Source organism: Dendrobates tinctorius, unplaced genomic scaffold, assembly GCF_039654945.1.
Source record: "Dendrobates tinctorius isolate UK_male_01 unplaced genomic scaffold, ASM3965494v1 ptg000009l, whole genome shotgun sequence".
Classification (NCBI taxonomy): Eukaryota; Metazoa; Chordata; class Amphibia; order Anura; family Dendrobatidae; genus Dendrobates; species Dendrobates tinctorius.
In genome coordinates, this window is record NW_027361677.1 from 19,157,279 (window position 1) to 19,180,319 (window position 23,041).

The 23,041-nt window shown below is 46.2% G+C and overlaps 1 protein-coding gene across 2 annotated transcripts in view; it reads left to right on the forward strand.

The window, feature by feature from the left end:
* Positions 1-727: 727 nt before the first annotated feature.
* CPNE7 (copine 7) overlaps positions 728-23,041 on the forward strand; it is an 87,688-nt gene continuing 65,374 nt past the window's right edge. Inside the window, exons 1-3 of one of the 2 annotated variants that reach the window (XM_073583640.1) lie at positions 728-847; positions 11,378-12,217; positions 22,532-22,714. In XM_073583640.1, the coding sequence (XP_073439741.1) occupies positions 12,038-12,217; positions 22,532-22,714 (363 nt within the window). In that variant the 5' untranslated portion in view covers positions 728-847; positions 11,378-12,037. Of the gene's footprint in view, positions 848-10,406; positions 10,552-11,377; positions 12,218-22,531; positions 22,715-23,041 lie in introns of those variants that run through there. The other variant, XM_073583650.1, reaches the window with a different exon arrangement.

Below are 23,041 nucleotides of genomic sequence, written 5' to 3' on the forward strand. Positions count from 1 at the left end.
TGGGCCATATTTCATCACTTTCCCAGAAGCCGTGCCCCTCTTGCCCGCAGGTAGTGTCTGGTATTTCAGGTCAGCTCCATCCATCTATAGAATTGTCCTGCTTCGTGAACACAAAGAAAGCAATTAGAAAAAGAGAACGTTATAAGGGAATTGCCCTTTAGGCGATTGCCTAAAGCTGAGCTTTCTGCGATAATCGATAGGTTTAATCGTCCATAAATTACCATTGAAATCTGCGGGAAATGTGCAGGATTGGCTCAATTATATTAGGGAATTGCTACATAAGCAGTTGCCCAATGTCTTCTCATAGGGAAGTAGAGATAAAAGATTCGCAGGTCACTGGTCCGGCGACCGTGTCCTGCAAACCTCGACGTCGTCTTTTCTGATTAGTAGGGCGACGTTACATGGTAACACGTGCATGTCTTTGCGGTTGGCTATAGGAGGTGTTGGGGATGTTGCAGGAGGTAGGAAGTTTGCAAGAGGTCAAGGGCTTACAATGTGACCACTGGACCAGAGTCTTGCAAATCTGAGCAAAGGGGAAGGGGAAACCCGTATTAAGGATATATTCTCCCCTATATCCACCTTTCTATAGGTGCCACTTTGGCACGGAGCAGTAATACAGCCATGGGCATGAGCATTCGGCACTGGGTATAATGAGAAGAGGCTTGTTGGGGGTGATCGGCCGTGCAGGGAAGCCTGGCAGTGAAGGGGTTAGTGTAGGAGAGGGCTCCGTCTATGGGTATACTGCGCAAAGTGCAAGCTGTGCCATAGTCTGAGGAATACAGAGCCAGATAGCGAGCAGGCTACTCTGCACAGATCAGCTCTCGGACCACCACTCCCAGGACAGCAGGTGAGAGCCAAGAATGCCCAACCTGGGCACCCTGAGCCCTATTCTGCCAGTGGGCACAGGGTATGCTGGGGGGCAGGAGGGAAAAGGGACCAAAATCTACACTTGGAGGGTTAAAGACCTTTTTTATGTGCAGAAGATGCAAAGAGGAGGTTTGAGGTTTCTTCTAAACCTCAAGGAAATGAACAAAAGGAGTTGTTTCCCATGTGAGAGGGGGATTTGCCTGAATTTGGAGAGAAGTGGCTTAAGATGTGGGAAGGAGAAGCCTCGGGGTGGGGACTTTGCAGGATGTTATGGGGTGAAGAAGTAACGAGTGTGGGGGTTGTATTGTGTCGGTGGGCTTGGAGGCTCCGTAGAGATGGGGCGAGGAGGACAAGCCCTCAATGCTGCATGGGGAGGAGGGGGTGAGTGGCAAAATCCTGGGGTGAACTGCAAAGATTTGGGGTGCATGTTAGTTAAGCGTTTGCACAGGGAGGTGAAAGTAAGTGATGAGGTACAGAAAGAAAGAAGGGAATAATGGGGGACAGTATGTGGTGAGAGTGAGAGGAAGGGTAAGGGGTGGTGTAACCCAGGAGGTAAAGAGGCTGGAAAAGGAGTAAGGCATGAAAAGAGAGATGGAGAAAAGTGGAGCTCAGCATGGAGTGAGGGTAAGTAGATATAGCATCAAGATGAGGGTAAGAAGTGGGGTTCATCAATAGATAAGAGGAAGTTAGAAACTGGGGTGCAAACTGAGTAAGAAGAGGGTTCACACATCATGTCAGATTGGGGGACAGTACGAAAAAGAGGTAGCAGTGATAACCCGGGAGTAGGGATAAGAGAGATGTCAGCGCCCCCAAGAGCTGAGAGCTATGGGGGTACAGTGGGGTTCAACGTAACAGGACAACGATTATTGTCAGATGTGGGGTACAGCATAATATCACAGAGGATAATGAAGTGGGGTGCATCTTAAGATTAGGCAGAGATGGACATTCAGATGCAACATGAGATTAGGGAGATGAGTAAGAATTGGGGTGCAGCTTAGGGAGATGAGACATTCTAGGTAAGGCATGAGATGTGAGAGAGGAAAAGATAAGCATTAGATGACGGGGATGAAAAGTGGGGGACTGTATGGTGGGATTGTGATTAAAGTGGGGCGCAGAACTGATTGAAAGGTTTCTGAAGAAGGGAAACATACGATGAGAGATCGTAAACATACGATAGAGAAGTGAGCCAGAGCGTGAAACTAAAAAATTAGAATTATTGGGATCCAACATGGAGGGAGGGAGATTAGTGGGGTGCAGTACAGGATGAGGGTGATTAGTGGGGTGCAGCATGAAAGGAGGGAGGTTGAGGTGTAGCATGAGAAGAATGGTGTGCAGTACATAATGAGAGAGATTAGTAGTGGGGTGCAGTTCAGGATGAGGGAGATTAGTGAGGAGTAGTATAGGATGAGAGCTTAATGGGGTGCAGCATGGGATGAGGGCGATTAGTGGAGAGCAGCATGGGATGTGAGAGATTAATGGGGTGCAGCATGGGATGAGGGCGATTAGTGGAGAGCAGCATGGGATGTGAGAGATTAATGGGGTGAAGCATGAGATGAAGATTAGTGGGGTGCAGTACAGTATAAAAGATATTTGTGGTGCAGCACGGGATGAGGGAGATTAATGGGGAGCAGCATGGCATTAGGAGGATTAGTGGAGTGCAGCATGGGATGTGGGAGATTAATGGGATGAGGGAGATTAGTGGGGTGCAGCATGGGATGTGGGAGATTAATGGGGTGCAGCATAGGATGAAGGAGATTAGTGGGGTGCAGTACAGGGTAAGATTTTTGGGGTACAGCACGGGATGAGGGAGATTATTGGGGTGCAGCATGGGATGTGGGAGATTAATGGGGTGCACCATGGGATGAATGAGATTAGTTGGGTGCAGTACAGGGTAAGAGATTTTTGTGGTGCAGCACGGGATGAGGGAGATTAGTGGGCTGCAGCATGGGATGTGGGAGATTAATGAGGTGCAGCATGGGATGAGGGAGATTAGCGGGGTGCAGCATGGGATTAGGGGGATTAGTGGGGTGCACCATGGGATGTGGGAGATTAGTGGGCTGCAGCATGGGATGTGGGAGATTAATGAGGTGCAGCATGGGATGAGGGAGATTAGTGGGGTGCAGCATGGGATGAGGGAGATTAGCGGGGTGCAGCATGGGATTAAGGGGATTAGTGGGGTGCGCCATGGGATTAGGGAGATTAGTGGGGTGCAGCATGGGATGTGGGAAATTAGTGGGGTGCAGCATGGGATGAGGGAGATTAGCGGGGTGCAGCATGGGATTAAGGGGATTAGTGGGGTGCGCCATGGGATTAGGGGGATTAGTGGGGTGCAGCATGGGATGTGGGAAGTTAGTGGGATGCACCATGGGATGTGGGAGATTAGTGGGGTGCAGCATGGGATGTGGGAGATTAGTGGGGTGCAGCATGGGATGAGGGAGATTAGCGGGGTGCAGCATGGGATTAGGGGGACTAGTGGGGTGCACCATGGGATGTGGGAGATTAGTGGGGCGCAGCATGGGATGAGGGAGATTAGTGGGGTGCAACATGGGATGAGGGAGATTAGTGGGGTGCAGCATGGGATGAGGTAGATTAGTGGGGTACAGCATGGGATTAGTGGGGTGCACCATGGGATGTGAGAGATTAGTGGGGTGCAGCATGGGATGAGGGAGGTTAGTGGGGTGCAGCATAGAATGAGGGAGATTAGCAGGGTGCAGCATGGGGTTAGGGGGATTAGCGGGGTGCAGCATGGGGTTAGGGGGATTAGTGGGGTGCAGCATGGGATGTGGGAGATTAGTGGGGTGCAGCATGGGATGTGGGAGATTAGTGGGGTGCAGCATGGGATGTGGGAGATTAGTGGGGAGCAGCATGGGATGAGGGAGATTAGTGGGGAGCAGCATGGGATGAGGGAGATTAGTGGGGTGCAGCATGGGGTTAGGGGGATTAGTGGGGAACAGCATGGGATGAGAGAGATTAGTGGGGGGCATCATGGGATGGGGATAACGTGACAGAGGAGCACAGCTAAACTGAGAGGGTAGATACAAGGTGGATTAGATGAGACATGAAGAAGACTAGTAGAATGAAAATTGGGGTACAACATATGTCAGAAGTAGCAACTGGGGCACACCATAAATCTAGGGGTTATGGTTCATTTTATAGGGATCATGGTAGAAGAGGCAATCCGCAATAGAAGATACAGCAGAGAAGCGGGGTCCTGTGGATGCTGGATATGAGCTGCCATTACTAATATTTTGGGGTACATTGAGTTGGTGACAGTAGTATGGTGAGCTGTGCAGAATAGAGAAGGAAGCTTCATGGGACTGAAAATGTAAGTCATTTATAGGGGCAAAAGCGACGGATGTGGGTGCAGTATGTCAAGGCTACAAATAACCCCTGAGGGACAGATTTACATGTGACTCCACCTTACATACATGTACACACGTGACAGTATGGTAAATAGCACACACAGTGATGTGGGGTACACTACTTTGGGGGCTCAGCTGGGATATAACATGTTTATAACTTGAATGTTCAGATCTGACGGTGACTCAGTGATACTTTGTTCTAACAGCAAGTATGACTCAGAGAACAAAATACAGATAGCGAAGCACCGAGTTCTATCACATCTGCACATGTCCCTGGTGTTGTTTCACATCTGTACCTGTCCCCCGTGTTATATCGCATCTGTACATGTCCCCCGTGTTATATCGCATCTGTATGTGTCCCCCGTGTTATGTCACATCTGTACATGTCCCCCCGTGTTATATCGTATCTGTATATGTCCCCATTGTTATATCACATCTGCATGTGTCCCCCCGTGTTATGACGCATCTGTACGTGTCCCCCCCGTGTTATGTCGCATCTGTACGTGTCCCCCCGTGTTATATCGCATCTGTACGTGTCCCCCCGTGTTATATCGCATCTGTACGTGTCCCCCCGTGTTATGTCGCATCTGTACGTGTCCCCCCGTGTTATATTGCATCTGTACGTGTCCCCCCGTGTTATATCGCATCTGTACCTGACCCCCCGTGTTATATCGCATCTGTATGTGTCACCCCATGTTATATGGCATCTGTACATGTCCCCCCGTGTTATATCGCATCTGTACGTTTCCCCCCGTGTTATATCGCATCTGTACCTGTCCCCCCCATGTTATATCGCATCTGTACCTGTCCCCCCGTGTTATATCGCATCTGTACCTGTCCCCCCGTGTTATATCGCATCTGTACATGTCCCCCGTGTTATATCGCATCTGTATGTGTCCCCCGTGTTATGTCACATCTGTACATGTCCCCCCGTGTTATATCGTATCTGTATATGTCCCCATTGTTATATCACATCTGCATGTGTCCCCCCGTGTTATGACGCATCTGTACGTGTCCCCCCCGTGTTATGTCGCATCTGTACGTGTCCCCCGTGTTATATCGCATCTGTACGTGTCCCCCCGTGTTATGTCGCATCTGTACGTGTCCCCCCGTGTTATATTGCATCTGTACGTGTCCCCCCGTGTTATATCGCATCTGTACCTGACCCCCCGTGTTATATCGCATCTGTATGTGTCACCCCATGTTATATGGCATCTGTACGTGTCCCCCCGTGTTATGTCGCATCTGTACATGTCCCCCCGTGTTATATCGCATCTGTACGTTTCCCCCGTGTTATATCGCATCTGTACCTGTCCCCCCCATGTTATATCGCATCTGTACCTGTCCCCCCGTGTTATATCGTATCTGTATATGTCCCCATTGTTATATCACATCTGCATGTGTCCCCCCGTGTTATGACGCATCTGTACGTGTCCCCCCCGTGTTATGTCGCATCTGTACGTGTCCCCCGTGTTATATCGCATCTGTACGTGTCCCCCCGTGTTATGTCGCATCTGTACGTGTCCCCCCGTGTTATATTGCATCTGTACGTGTCCCCCCGTGTTATATCGCATCTGTACCTGACCCCCCGTGTTATATCGCATCTGTATGTGTCACCCCATGTTATATGGCATCTGTACGTGTCCCCCCGTGTTATGTCGCATCTGTACATGTCCCCCCGTGTTATATCGCATCTGTACGTTTCCCCCGTGTTATATCGCATCTGTACCTGTCCCCCCCATGTTATATCGCATCTGTACCTGTCCCCCCGTGTTATATCGTATCTGTATATGTCCCCATTGTTATATCACATCTGCATGTGTCCCCCCGTGTTATGTCGCATCTGTACGTGTCCCCCCGTGTTATGTCGCATCTGTACGTGTCCCCCCGTGTTATATCGCATCTGTACGTGTCCCCCCGTGTTATGTCGCATCTGTACGTGTCCCCCCGAGTTATATTGCATCTGTACGTGTCCCCCCGTGTTATATCGCATCTGTACCTGACCCCCCCCGTGTTATATCGCATCTGTATGTGTCACCCCATGTTATATGGCATCTGTACGAGTCCCCCCGTGTTATGTCGCATCTGTACGTGTCCCCCCGTGTTAAATCGCATCTGTACGTTTCCCCCCGTGTTATATCGCATCTGTACCTGTCCCCCCCATGTTATATCGCATCTGTACCTGTCCCCCCGTGTTATATCGCATCTGTACGTGTCCCCCCGTGTTATATCGCATCTGTATGTGTCACCCCATGTTATATGGCATCTGTACGTGTCCCCCCGTGTTATATCGCATCTGTACGTTTCCCCCCGTGTTATATCGCATCTGTACCTGTCCCCCCCATGTTATATCGCATCTGTACCTGTCCCCCCGTGTTATATCGCATCTGTACGTGTCCCCCCGTGTTATATCGCATCTGTACGTGTCACCCCATGTTATATGGCATCTGTACGTGTCCCCCCGTGTTATGTCGCATCTGTACGTGTCCCCCCGTGTTATATCGCATCTGTACGTGTCCCCCCGTGTTATATCGCATCTGTACGTGTCCCCCCGTGTTATATCGCATCTGTACGTGTCCCCCCGTGTTATATCGCATCTGTACGTGTCCCCCCGTGTTATATCGCATCTGTACCTGTCCCCCCTTGTTATATCGCATCTGTACGTGTCCCCCCGTGTTATATCGCATCTGTACGTGTCCCCCTGTGTTATATCGCATCTGTACGTGTTCCCCCGTGTTATATCGCATCTGTACGTGTCCCCCCGTGTTATATCGCATCTGTACGTGTCCTCCCCGTGTTATATCGCATCTGTACCTGTCCCCCCCCGTGTTATATCGCATCTGTACCTGTCCCCCCCGTGTTATATCGCATCTGTACCTGTCCCCCCGTGTTATATTGCATCTGTACCTGTCCCCCCGTGTTATATTGCATCTGTACCTGTCCCCCCGTGTTATATAGCATCTGTACGTGTCCGCTGTGTTTATATCGCATCTGTACATGTCTCCTGGGTGTGTTTCCATGCGTTTCTCATGTTTTGTGGCTTTGTTTCTGTCCTCTGTGTGTTGTTTGTTTCATCTGTTTCCTATTTATTATACTGTATATGATATCTCAGTGTTGTATATTTTCTTCTATGTTTCTCTTCTGGTGTATATATCCATGTGTGATATATTGGTATTTACTTTTGCATTTATATCCGTTTTATGTTGCTGGTGTCCCCCATGCGCTGTGCATGTGTCTACACGTTCTAGGTGATATAGCCTCTTCTCCATATTTTATATCTGTTGTACACTAGACATATCTCACCGTGTGTGAACTGTGACATCAGTTTTGCCTCTTTTCCTTAGCATTTCCCTTTATGAAGCATACGTACCTCCTGCTGTCATTTTCACCCTCACTCCATGTTCCTTGATGACTACATTCGGCCCATGTGTCTGAATTGTTATACGCTGAGAAAATTGTGTTTTTCTTATAAAATGACAAAAACCTGTGATGTGATGTGCAGCATATGAGGGGGTGAAAGAGAACAACTGATAAACCTCCCTGGATCTAACCTTCCTCCACCAAAATACTCCTATAATATGAGTATACAGATCCATCCATCCCCACAGATAGCACAGTGATAACTCTGAGTAGGGATAATGTAATAGACGTTTCCTGCAGTCCCATGTAAAACTTACATTGCCATCATCCAGTGACCATATAGTCATAGATACCAGTTATACATGGTTTCCTTTGACCCTATATGTGTATATTGCACAGATATATCAAGTGACTCACCAGTGATTTTCTCTTTTTTTTTTTTTTTTTTCTTCATTCAGCACAGACCACCATGACTTGTCTCTGCATAATGTAACACGCGGACCTCTTTGGGCAATCTTTGTTTACAGCCCTCACCTCTACACAAACTCCATAGTGCTGTAACCAATTGCCCCAGGCAGTAATACTGCCCCACTGTGTCCTAAACAATAATACTATACCCTACAGTAATAGTTCCACCCAATAGTAATGGTTCCCCTTTTTTGCTTCCACATAATAATGCCCCATGTGTGCCTCCACATAATAGTGCCCCATCTGTGCCTCCGCATGATAGTGCCCTTTCTTTGTCTCCACATAATAGTGCCCCATGTGTGCCTCCACATAATAGCGCCCCTTCTGTGTCTCCACATAATAGTGCCCCATGTGTGCCTCCACATAATAGTGCCCCTTCTGTGTCTCCACATAATAGTGCCCCATGTGTGCCTCCGCATGATAGTGCCCCTTCTTTGTCTCCATATAATAGTGCCCCATCTGTGCCTCCACAGGATAGTGCCCTTTCTTTGTCTCCACATAATAGTGCCCCATGTGTGCCTCCACATAATAGTGCCCCTTCTGTGTCTCCACATAATAGTGCCCCATGTGTGCCTCCGCATGATAGTGCCCCTTCTGTGTCTCCACATAATAGTGCCCCATGTGTGCCTCCGCATGATAGTGCCCCTTCTTTGTCTCCACATAATAGTGCCCCATCTGTGCCTCCGCAGGATAGTGCCCCTTCTGTGTCCCTACATAATAGTGCCCCATGTGTGCCTCCGCATGATAGTACCCCTTCTGCGTCTCCACATAATGGTACCCCATGTACGCCTCCGCATAATAGTGCCCCTTCTGTGTCTCCGCATAATAGTGCCCCATCTGTGCCTCTGCATAATAGTACCCTGTCTGTTCCTCCACATAATAATGCCCCCTCTGTGCCTCCACATGATAATAGTGCCTCCTCTGTGACTCCACATAATAGTGCCCCTTCTGTGCCTCCACTTAATAGTATGCCATCTGTGCCTCCACATTATAATAGTGTATGCCCAAGCATAATAGTGCCCCTTCTGTGCCTCCACATAATAGTGCCTCTGCATCATAGTAATAATAAAGAAAATATTGTTCGATACGCGTTGCTCAGTCTTTCCGCTATGATGGGGCATGTCGGTTTATCCTTGTTCTTATGCCTTGAATAAATTTTTGTATATTTGGAAGCTGGAAACTTTTTTATTATTGATTTACTCCACGTGTGGCTTCACGAAATATCCGAGCTTCCACGCACCACTACTAGCCAAGAAAGCAGTTGAGCTGGTTACCTTTATTTTTTCCGCATAATAGTGCCCCTTCTGTGCCTCCACATAATAGTGCCCCATCTATGTCTCCCCATAATAGTTCTCCTATGGTGTCTCCACATAACATTGCCCCCTCTGTGCCTCCACATAATAGTGCCCCATGTGTGCCTCAACATAATAGTGCTCCATCTGTGCCTCGACATAAGTGTTCCATGTGTGTCTCCACATAACAGTGCCCCTACTGTGCCTTGACATAAGTGCCCATTTTGTGCCTCCACATAATAGTGCCTTTTTGTGCCTCCAAATGATAATTGTTTCCCTTCTATGGCTCCACATAATAATAATGCCCCACTGTGCCTAAACATAAGTGTCCCCTCTGTGCCTCAGTAAATTAGTGCCTCTTTTTTTGCCTCCACATGATAATAGTTCCTCCTCTGTCTCCACATGATAATATCCTCTCTGTGCCTCAACATATAATAGTGTCCCCTTTGTGCCTTTACATGATAACAGTGCCCCTTCAGTGACTCCACATGATAATAATGTCCCCTCTGAGCCCCCACATGATAGCATTGCCACATTTGTGAGTCCATATGATGATATTGTTCCCTCTTGATTCCAATAAAAGTGCCCTCGCATGATAATAAAATTATCCGACGCAGTAACGGAAGACATTTGTGCCTCTGGAGAATATAGTGTCCCCACACTATAATATTCCTTATTTGTGTCCCTACCTATTCATAATAGAGTCCCTCTGTAGCAATGTACCACCACACAAAAATGTCCGCCTTTTGTGCGCCCTTACAACTTTATTGCCCTCCTTCCAGTCCCATTACCCATTTGTGCCAAGAAAAACAACATAGTTTTGCCTCGGCGCACTCCCTGGATGAGCGGTGACGCTCTCCTCCACCTGGTACTGGGGGTGAGATGGAGTGATGCCATTGCGCTGTCTGACATCCTCCGGCGCTCCAGACTTCTGTAGGCATAGCATAGGGCTCTCTCCTGCGCCATAGTTTTCCTGAGGATGTAATGGATGTAAGTTGAATTCTGTACTTATCCAGGAGATTTGCCAGCTCCTCCGGGGGAGGTCCGCAACATTCCCTTATTTCCGGAAACCTATGCGTTTCGGAACATTCATTGCATTTAGCCCTTAACCATTCTCTGGTGCAGTTCTTCAGCCGCCCTTGTTCCTTGTATGTACAACTTCCGCCTCCCCTGCCGTTCACACATCTTCACACCTCGTCCTGGTACGTAAAAGCAGATCGCACTTTTATTTTTATGCCAGGTATTTATAGACATGACATATATTTAGATATGTGGGGAGAGTCGTGGTGGGATTCTCCTCGGCATCACTGCAGGATTGCTTGTTCCCAGCGGATACCTACAGAGGATTCCTCTGTATTGGTGGCGGGGGGCTGTTTCCGCGACATTATCACAGGTGTCTTCTATATTCCCTGTCTTCTATGATGTATATTAATGCAGCATTACACATAAAGATTAATTTAGGCAACCTAAATGAACTTAATCTCACATAAAACCTGTACATTCACTTGGAGTCAGCCTCGAGGGGGTCCATGGGCTCTAAAGGCATCAATTCATCATGTGTGAAGAAGGATGGGACATGTGGATTTCCTGATCATTTTTTTTTACTCGTGGTAGATAAGCAGGATGTGTCTGATAGCGGCTCACTTCGCTCTCCCCATGCAAACCACATACATCTAATATTGAGGCAAGAGTGCATGTGTATGGGGAAGGTGGGAGAGAGTGTATCCGACCGTTATGGCCATATTGCGGCACATCTTGCAGCAGACTAGGGTAGCCAGAAAAGTGATATTAAAGCGTTGAGTGAAATGCAAAATATTCCGATTTCCCTCTGTGCCGTCTGACATTGAACTCAATAATCTCTGAAAGCCATTGATTGAAATCCGATGATGCACACTGTGGATGACACATTATAACGGTAGTACATTCCAGCCTGGACGGCACGGCTGCCTTCCCTCCTCCATCAGGGCAGGCTTGTGATGTGTCATCCCAGTCTGCAGATACATGACAGATGTGTGTTTTGCTTTGCAGGCTCTTTCCGACTCTCATGTCCGCCCCTTGGTGCATCTTCTCCGACTGATCAATCTTCAAGACTTGGACTCTTTTAAGCTTTTGGTTTATTCCATCCCAATCTTCTACAAGGACAATTGACCATTGACAAGTGCCAAGGAACCAAGTGTTGTCAGCTCATCATCACTTTTGTACATGTCCAGAAAGTTGGGTCGTCTTTGGCTCCATATCTGGATTAACTCTTGGGCTTGAGATGAACTTGGAGCATCAAGCAAGTCAACCATGAATGTAGTTCTTTGGCTCTTAACTTTCTAGAAGTCACTAATTTGCTAATGTTGATACATAAATCTCTTGTGGCATCTTACCATTTTCAGCAGATGTATCACACCTTGTAAGAAGACCTAAAGCTACATCGATGCATAACCTATTGACCGCCTCCATTTCAACCTTCCTTTACCCTCGTCTGTAAACACAGGGCACAAATTTATAGACCAAACTTGGATCTTTGGTTGTAGATGTCTTCAGAGAACTTCCATGGTCCAGATATTCTGTAGAAAAGGCATTGTATGGAGAAGGGATCATCGTCCTGACTGTCCTCTGGAAATCGTACCGTTGACACCATCCTTTACTGGTTAACCTCCCATTACATCCTTATCCAGTAACCCCATATATTTTGGCAAGATGATGGTGAGTGAGGTTTCAGACTTGGCATCTCCGTCTTCCCTAGGCGTTGTCACAGCCACCTGTGTGTCTAAGGTGGAGCTCCGAGTGTGCTGCAAGAACCTGCTGGACCGAGACACGCTCAACAAGTCGGACCCTTGTGTCCTGCTGCTTATGCAGTCTCAGGGCCAATGGATGGAGGTAAGACCAAGACATCATGACACCTCTATATGCAGCTATTCAATAGTCCTAATCTTTATTCTGGTCAGATCTTCGAGATGATGGTTTTGGTGACTTGGCAGAATATGAAAGTAGTTATTCTTTTGTGGAATAATTTAATTATTATTATTATTAATTTTTAGGAAATTTAAAGGGAATATCCACCTTTGGAGACAATGTTGTTCTTATTATAAGTGCATGTATATGAGGCTAAAAAAAAAAATCTAATTTGCATTGGGTTTCTATAAAAATTCTGCATTGTTGGCCTTGTAGAGTCTGTGTTGCGGAATGAGTTAACTAAGAATTCGTCAGTGCGCTCCTTCTTTTATCTGTCTTTCTGAGCTCCTCTCCGCTGATTGATGACCACGGACCGCAACAAAGTTCAATGTGCAAGGTAGCAAAAGATCCTAAAACGGTGCGACATTTTTAATGAAACCCAATTATGAAATTTTTTTTTTAGCCAAAAATACATGCATTTATTTAAAAAAAAAAAAAAAAGTCCCTTTAACCCATGTAATGCCTATGCTTAGAATCAGGTCTGGGGTTGGATTCCAAGCACTACTGGTTGAAGGGACCAGATGACATCAGAAGTGGAACAGCTCAGTGCGTTGTGTTTCAAGCCTTCTTCCATTTACTCGTATAGAAGAGAGCTTGCAGTGCCTCCCATGGCCACTTCATAATCTAGGACGCTGTTTCACTTCCAATCGACTGATCGTGGGGGTGCAAGGGGTCTTTATTACTAAAGTCCAAGAAAAAGCTCAGGGGTGCATTCATAATGTCGTTTTGTTCTTTATTTTTCAAGGATAAAGTTTTCCTCTTAAGAAAAATGTTTTCGATATTGATTTAGTTTTTAGATTGTTTTTCCAATGAGTAGAAGCAATATGGGTGATGATGATGTGATCTAAGTTTTCTATCTGTATGCCCAAGTCGGGCCCCTGGGGGCCAGTACAGTGAGCTGCTGGATTGTAGTAGGTGACCATTTATTTGATATGTGGCGGCAGATGGGGGCAAGTAGAACATTTTTTGCCTTTTGTGTTGTTTTGGTTGAACCTCCTGGATCTTGTTGTGACCGAACTTCAGTTTTTGGCCACACCGGAAATAATAGGAAATGGAAATTATGATAGAGCTTAATGGCAGGTTGGTTGATTGCTCATCTAATGGTGGGGACAGGTCCTCCTAAGGTGTAGACGTGGGGGCTGAGATAAAGGCACCGTAGATACATGGGTCTGGCACAAAATAATTGCAAAACCTAGTGGGAACCCCATTTTCATAATTAGGGGGGGATCCAGTGCCTGAACCCCCTACAACCATACATTAATCATTTCTCTGTGACCAGGTATATAGTACCCAAGTTTTGTTTTCATTGTATTCCCATTGTTCCCCTGAGAATTCCGTTTTTTGTTTTTCTAAAATTCGCCATACGGTTCCAGAGATATGAGTCTTTTTATATAGTGCTAATTTCCATGGTATTTATAAAGGGGGTGTGGCCCACAGGAATCTCTGGGGGCGTGTCTCTGCATTATCACTCTGTGAACCACGCCCCTTTAGAAAAGACCATAACCATTAATCACTAAATATGAAGGCTCATATCTCTGGATCCGTATGGTGGATTTTGATGAAACAAAAAGCAGAATACACAAGAGAATAGTGGGAATAAAATAAGAACAAAAACTGCCTACTTTTGACCTGATGACAGGAACCCTTTAAGCCCAACTTCATAGTCTTGTCAAGAAAAAAAACACATTTGATCTAAATGGGGAGCAACATAAGTTCAGGCCAGTCCAATCCTTTACCTTTTATGCGCAGACCGCGAAAAGTGGAATTATCCTTTAAGTGAGCCTACTGTATGTTCTTATTTAGTCTATGCAGTTGGACAAACAGACAGATGTGTAATGCGACATGTGTAATCATCTTCTTTGCAGTGCGCCTACACAGCCCCCCGCTAATGACTGTATATTGTCGTAATGCATTACATTATGCCGTGTAAACATGAATAATTCCATTAATATCGCCTCCTCCGCTTCACGGTTAATGGTCTAAGAGTTATTGCGCTTGGTCCATGAAATGTAATTTTGCATCACATTTAACTTGGTTATTTATGTGTTCTGGAGAAACTAAATAAAAATTAATGAAACAAAAAGGTAATTGGCGCATGGACGGAGCGCGGCTGCCTCCCTAATGCCCAGGACCTGCTGACATACAGAAAGGCTGCTGCTCTCTGGGTACTAATGAAGTATTCCACTGCCTGCCATTCTCAGCGATATAACATGCATCCTGTTAGGAGCAAACGCTCTCGTAATGGTCCCAAACAAATAATAAGATTATAAACACCCTCATCTTCCAGGGCCATAATGCAGACATATGCCAGTAATTACTGCTGTTCCAGGACTCCATCTAATAAATATATATATATATACAGTGTCAACTCAGCAATAGGACACGGATGACATTTTCCATCACACATCACTTCTAGACTTCTAGATTTTGGTTTCCTGCACTGATCATAGGGTTTAATGGCGATAGAGGCCAGCAATCGGGGTCAATTTATAGGACACGTGCTCTGAGGTCTCTATAACCTTTGGGGTGCCAAGGATCCCCCAACATTTTCCCTCCTTGTCTACGCCGACCCTTGTGGAGCAGAAGCTAAGGAACCTTTTTGCTTTTTTTTTCTTCCTGCACCGTCAATGTGCTTCACCAGGTTGCAGGATGATTTTAGGTTTGGTGACCTATCAGATGTTCTCTTTCCTCATAGCCATGTCAGGCTGGCTCATCTCTGAAGGTCCTGGGATCAGGAATATAAGTGGGTTGCACTGGAGATCTGGGGTCCCAAAAAGGACCCTGTGGTCCGTGCGAGAAGATCAGTGCTAATAAAGACCAATGGTAGTTGGAGGCCATGTTGGAGATTTTACAATTAGACTCACGATCTGTTCTTGATGGTCATTTTGGTGAGGTTATCCATCCTGGAAGTGGTGGAGAAGCCGTCATGCACATGTCTTGTTCTTACTATTGAAGTCTAGTTTCGCTGCCTCCATAATTCTTGTTGACATCAATGGAGAAGGCCATGTTCTCGAGTGGTCAGATCTTCTGTATGTGGTTGGAACAGGAAGCCTCCTGTTTCAACCACATACAGAAGGTCTTGCCACTCTAGGACATGGCCTTCTCCACTGATTTATACAAGAATTAGGGAGGCAGACAAGCTAGATTTCATCAAGGTAGGAGCTGGGCTCCAGAGGAGGCATGTGGTCTTCCGTTTTATTTTATTTTTCTACTAGGGACACCACCAACCTAAGGATCTGTCAATACCTCACTACTGACACCACTAAATCATGAATCTGACCCTAAACCATAAGCTTGCTGCAGCATTGATCAACAGTCACAAACTTGGCCAATGGCTGTCTTGGAGAGCCAGTGGGATGAATTGGGCCCTCAGACCACCCTGAGGAACTAAGTGTAAAGAGTTATTACTTGTCACCTGGCAGGTGTTCTGCAAGTCATTGTAGTGACGTTCCTATCATTACGATCCTTAAAGAGATGACATCCTCGATTGTAAGACTTGTTGGGCCTTGGGGATGTTCTCATCATACGGCAAAGTTTACAAGATTTGGACACCACATGTTTGCCAACAAGTGAGGTTGGGATATGTGGAAGTTAGTGGTTGAGCGTGCACTCGGAGGTGAAGCATGATTCCTTGCAGGTTGGGTTTTGCACAACCGCAAGTAGTGAATTGAGGGGCAGCCTTTCCAAGACTCATTGTGACACATTAGGACAGCTTGTATGGCCCACCATAGCCTTACTGTAAGCCGATTTAGAGGGAACTCAGGTAGACTAGAGATTCCCCAAACCTGGGTCTTCCAGAATCAAAAGTTATCCCTTATGCACTGATGAACAAAAGGGTAACAATATTTTGAACTTCTGACTCTCAGGCTCCATATCTCACCATCCACTACAGCTTCGGCCATGAGACGACCATAATTTTATAGACAATCATCTTGGCTATCTCATACATAAATTTGACTTGCTGCTATTTAGCATATAATTAGTTCTGCAGATTCTTGTCATGTCACTGTATTGTTACTGTTTGGTCCCTAAAAGTCTAAATTTGAATTATTATTTTGTCAGTATTTTGTAAATCCACCGTTTGGCTTTCACCATTGCGTGAATCCTCCTGGGCCGCTCGCAAACAGATTCAAGCATGTCTTGAACAAAATCTGATCCCAGGTCTCTTCTACATGTTTCCCATGTTATTGCCTACTGGATGCCTCATGTATACAGCTTTATCTTCATCTCTGCCCACAAATGATCGATGGGGTTGAGGTCTGGTGAATGTGGCTGCCAATCCAGCACCTCTGTGTCATTATCATTGAACCATTTATTTGCCAATCTCCAGGTATTCCTCGGGTCAGTGTCCTGCTAGAACACTATGCCGTCCTTTTCATACCCATAGTATTTGAGTGTACGAAGTAACTCATGTTGTAGGATACTCACATATAGCTCAGCATTCAGACCACCATCGATCCTGGTAAAGACTCCAATGTCTTTAGCTATGAAACAATCCCATATCGTTAGGCTTCCTCCACTGAATTTGAAAGATCCTTCAATTTCTCGTCAGTCCTTTTTCACCTTGTTCCTTCTAGACCCATTTGCACCCATCCGAGCCGTCTATTGAAATTTGTCTCAATTCACTTGTTTCCAATTTTCTACTGTCTACTTTTTTGGAAAACTCGAGCCGACGCTTCTTATGACGATTTTGAAGTCCAGGCTTCTTCACCTTTTTTCGGGCCACCACTTGTGTAACGTGCGTCGCACGGTACTTTCATGGACGTCTGTGATCTCACTATTACAAAGCATAAGCGCCTCCTCCACTGCCGGGTTTGTCGCACCAGAACTGATAGATCTTGGGATGAGCCGACTTGTTGACTCGGAAATTTTGCCTGGACGTCCACTTCTTGGCTGGATGGTGAGATATGGAGCCTGAAAAGTCAGAAGTTCAAAACATTGATATCCTTTAGCTCTTCTGTGTATGTACGATGGGGGATAATAACCTTCTAGTCATTTGGATCTCGAGGAATCTGGATCCCGAGAATCTGGATCTCCTGTAGTCTCGTCTTGAAGAGTATGGAGGTGCACCTGCTATCATGTCAGTCATGAAGGGTTTAATCGTGTATATTTTAGGGACTTTTTAGATATCTCAGATTTGTTTTGTTTTTTTACCTGTCTTGGTTTTTTGAACAAGATGACGACAATGAATTATGCATGACAGGCGCCATTTCCATCTTAATAAAATCAGTTCCCATTTACTGGGAATATATCATTCAGAAATAATGAAGTAAAAGCAATAAATTATTTCAAAAATGGAAATGGCAGCGTCTATGGACTTAATAAACACATTACAGGCAGCGGGTAGACTGACATTTCTCATGCTGTATGAATTTATTCAACCCCCCCCCAAAAAAAAAAAAAAGTGATCCTAGTACTTGGGAAATGAATGGAGTCCCCGGCTATGTCCCAGTCCCAGTATATCATGCCTGGCTGTAATCACAGACCCGCAGCTAATAGTACTTATTTCACAGCCGCCTCGCTCATGTACACTTCTGGCAAGAATAATTAAATCCTAGGGCTTGTTGTGCCCTTTTAATGCTCGCCAACCAAATTCAGCTGGTATATATCCACTACAGCGTCTGCACTGCCGGGGATATATTACAACCTATACATCTTCCCTGCTCCTTCCAAATTACTGCACATCTGTACTGATTATGTGCAGGTACAAAGCAACGGGGGCTGCAGCGGTAGCAGTCGCATCCATGCCCTAATGGTGTCTGTGGGCGCAAATGCCGTGAGAAGTCAGAAACCTAATAAATGACCCATCATAGCTTAGTGTCCTTTTCATATTTTGAGAAACAAAGAAATAAACCCCCTGACGAAGCCACCTAGAGTGGCGACACTCGTCTGGTCTCTGGCTCTACCTGCCCCACTTCACTTCTCATGGGTTCTGTATTGTGCTGATTTGCATGTGTGGTTATCATTTGGGGTGGTTATGGAGATTTTCTCTGTCTACTTAGACCCTCTCTAGCCCCTAATGGTCTGGCTGATCTGGTCCTTGATGTTCCCTATGCCTGATCTTGGGCTGGGGTACCTCTACGCATATACGAGGTCTATTTAGTGTGCATTTCTATCTTTTTTGCACACCTCATAGTGATCAGCATCTTCTTGGGTTTACATTATCCCTTGTACGTTTTTTTGTAATTATTGGGTAGGAATTGCATCATTTTTTTTCATTGCATTTGTATATTATTGGTGTTTCTGACTCTTATGTTCTATATTACCTATGTGTGGGCTTACTAATTCTCCTATTGAGAATCCTGTTTACATGGACCTAGGGATATAGGCATCATTCTCGGTGAGGGTGATAGTTGGTAGCAGGTGGGTTGCTCTATTATGAGCATTGTATTATTTGTGTATGTGTCACATTTGTGACCATTTTTAATGCTTTTAAAAAATTTTGCTATTTGCTGTGTTGAATAAAATTTGTATTATATATGCTATGTCCTATTTAGGGTGATCCCCTGCTTATGGCCTATTTCTTTCTCTCCTTTTTGTCCTTTTCATATTTTACATCGGGGGTCAAGTTTATTTTATGCCTCTGATGTTATGACGAGCAGACGAGTGACTGGCCTCAATGCAAAATGGCTCTCACTCACCATGTGCTGTCTATAATCCTGCACCAAAGTCTGACTGCCCCATACAGCTGCGCTCCTTTATTGGTGGTATTGGGCTTTATGACCAATAAGAATAAGCGAATATCCACAGAAATATAAGTATCTCCCGTGGTGCACAATTGAATACATAATTGTCCCTCACTGTGCTTCCTGCACAAAATATCCCCACCAGACTGCCCCTCTTCATAACATTCCCCACACTGCCCCTCTTCATAATATTCCCGACACGGCCCCTCTCCATAATGTCCCACCCACACTGCCCCTCTCCATCTCTCCATAATATCCCCCACACTACCCCTTTTCATAATATTCTCCACACTGCCCCTCTCCATAATATCCCCCACACTGCCCCTCTCCATAATATCCCCCACACTGCCCCTCTTCATAATATCCCCCACACTGCCCCTCTTCATAATATCCCCCACACTGCCCCTCTCCATAATATCCCCCACACTGCCCCTCTCCATAATATCCCCCACACTGCCCCTCTCCATAATATCCCCCACATTGCCCCTCTCCATAATATTCTCCACACTGCCCCTCTTCATAATATTCTCCACACTGCCCCTCTCCATAATATCCCCCACACTGCCCCTCTCCATAATATCCCCCACACTGCCCCTCTCCATAATATCCCCCATACTGCCCCTCTCCATAATATCCCCCACACTGCCCCTCTCCATAATATCCCCCACATTGCCCTTCTCCATAATATCCCCCACACGGCCCCTCTTCATAATATCCTCCACACTGCCCCTCTCCATAATATCCCCCACACTGCCCCTCTCCATAATATCCCCCACACTGCCCCTCTCCATAATATCCCCCACACTGCCCCTCTCCATAATATCCCCCACACTGCCCCTCTCCATAATATCCCCCACTGTGCTCCTCTCTACAATATCCCCCACTGTGCTCCTCTCTACAATATCCCCCACTGTGCTCCTCTCTACAATATTCCCCACTGTGCTCCTCTCTACAATATTCCCCACTGTGCTCCTCTCTACAATATTCCCCACTGTGCTCCTCTCTACAATATTCCCCACTGTGCTCTTCTCTACAATATTCCCCACTGTGCTCCTCTCTACAATATTCCCCACTGTGCCCCTCTCTACAGTATCCCCCACTGTGCCCCTCTCTACAGTATCCCCCACTGTGCCCCTCTCCACAATATCCCCCACTGTGCCCCTCTCCACAATATCCCCCACTGTGCCCCTCTCCACAATATCCCCCACTGTGCCCCTCTCTACAGTATCCCCCACTGTGCCCCTCTCTACAGTATCCCCCACTGTGCCCCTCTCTACAGTATCCCCCACTGTGCCCCTCTCTACAGTATCCCCCACTGTGCCCCTCTCTACAGTATCCCCCACTGTGCCCCTCTCTACAGTATCCCCCACTGTGCCCCTCTCTACAGTATCCCCCACTGTGCCCCTCTCTACAGTATCCCCCACTGTGCCCCTCTCTACAGTATCCCCCACTGTGCCCCTCTCTACAGTATCCCCCACTGTGCCCCTCTCTACAGTATCCCCCACTGTGCCCCTCTCTACAGTATCCCCCACTGTGCCCCTCTCTACAGTATCCCCCACTGTGCCCCTCTCTACAGTATCCCCCACTGTGCCCCTCTCTACAGTATCCCCCACTGTGCCCCTCTCTACAGTATCCCCCACTGTGCCCCTCTCTACAGTATCCCCCACTGTGCCCCTCTCTACAGTATCCCCCACTGTGCCCCTCTCTACAGTATCCCCCACTGTGCCCCTCTCTACAGTATCCCCCACTGTGCCCCTCTCTACAGTATCCCCCACTGTGCCCCTCTCTACAGTATCCCCCACTGTGCCCCTCTCTACAGTATCCCCCACTGTGCCCCTCTCTACAATATCCCCCACACTGACCCTCTCTACAATATCCCCCACACTGACCCTCTCCACAATATTCCCCACACTGACCATCCTCATAATATCCCCCACACTGACCCTCTCCACAATATTCCCCACACTGACCATCCTCATAATATCTCCCCCACACACTGTCCCTTTCTATAATATCTCCACCACACATTCCCTATACTCAGCCCCTCTCTATAATGTTCCTTCACACTACCCCTCTCCATAATATACTCCCCCAAACTGTGTATTTCCATAACATCTCCTCCACACTGCCTCTCTTGAAAGTCTTCCACACCCCTTGCTATACTAAGCCCCCTTTCACAATCCCCCCTAAATTGCCCCAGTATGGGTTACTGTTGACTCTGTTAAAGTGGAGATAAATTACCTAAATTGCTTTATGGCCATGCAAATGTCATTGCTATACATACTGTTTGTCATAATATAATTATATATATCTGCTATGTACAGCCACCAATTCCTAGGTAGTATTGCATCATTCGAGTCAGGAGCCATTTCCATGCATATACACTGTCTACTTGTGAATATAGAAGAAATGCCCAGGACATATAATGCTTTGTCAGGGTGTTGCCGTGAGGGGTTTTGCACCGTGTCCTTAAATTAAATATAGTAAGTTGCATGTGACATGGCAGGGTCAGAGTTGCACTTTATCATGGTAGCATGGCAAAGAGCGTGAAATATTCATGTTTCCCACCAGTAGAGGGCAGACATGCAGCTGGTGCCGACAAAGAAGAGAACTATGCCGCCGCAAAGAAACACCTGCGCCATAGCTACATGGCAAGTAGGGGTGAGCAGCACTCACTATTAAGGGCTTAGTAAGGGCCATATAGAGGCACGTTACTGCCTATAATTCGTTTAAAGGGGTATATACCACCACCTAGCCATCTCTTATAATCTTTCATGTTCTGTACTTTGATTCTCCCACTAAACAAGTTGTTAGTTTTGTCCAACATGGAAAGTTTTGAAACTTTGCAAATCCCTTTATTATGGGATTTGTCTTTATGCCTGTAAAAAAAACGGCATGTAAGTAACATCCAAACCCCTTCTTTTCTCCATTTTCCTGCCTTCAGCTGCATTGGTATCAGAACGTACTCATGTGGAGTACAGCTGATGGCAGTGATGGGTCGGCTCCCGCCTCCTCCTCTGAATGTTTTGATTATGAGAACAATCTCGCCAGCAGCTTTTTTCCAGTGTTAGTGAGACAGATGTTGAACTGACCCATCACTGCCATCATCTGTACTCCAAATGAATACACCCTGATATCAATGCAGCTAAAGGCAGCAAATAAACTGGGGGAAAGTCAATAGTGTGAAGATCTTGGGCCTCAATACAAGATCGGGCCCCCACCCTACACCCCAGTCTCAAAGGGTCTCCAGTATGTATCTGGTTAATGGTTGCATTAGATTTTGTTTTATGAGTGACAGTGCTTATATTATTATGTAAAGTGAAAAATATGTCACTTGTAGTACTACCCTCATCATCCGTTATTTGTTTTAAAGAGATTGATTTTCAGGTTTGTTTGTTTTTTTTAAGGTTTCAAATGTAGGAGAGAATCTGACCGTTGTGGATAACAAATTCCAGAGTAGGGAGGAAGCACAGGAGAAGTCTAGGAAATTTTTCCTATAAAATCAATGTCACTCTCATGCGCTCTTGATCTCATTCCTCTCCCTTCCTGACAGGTGGATCGGACAGAAGTAATAAAAAGCAATCTGAATCCCGTCTTCTCCAAAGTGTTCACTGTGGATTATTATTTTGAAGAGGTTCAGAAGCTGCGATTTGAGGTTTATGACATCCATGGACACTGCAGCATCGGATCCAGGGATGATGACTTCCTGGGGGGAGTGGAGATGACTCTGGGACAGGTAATGATAATGTAATATGAAAGGCATTCATTGCCGGAAGCGCCGGAGGAAATGATTGTGAGGGTCCACGCTCCATCTATACAGAATGTTTTTAGACTCCTACTTCCTGTTGTTGCAGGAAATGCACATGCACATTAGCAGCAAAGACTGATCCTATCTTTTGTATTGAAGCATCTAATGAGCATGTGCAAAGATCACTGTGAAGGGAAACGGAGCTGTGCAATAGTATATTGTGATTGGTGGATACTGTGATATCAACTGTTACCTGTCATTGTAATTCTGTCTCTGATGATAATGACAATGCTGAAAACTCTTACTAAAGCGATA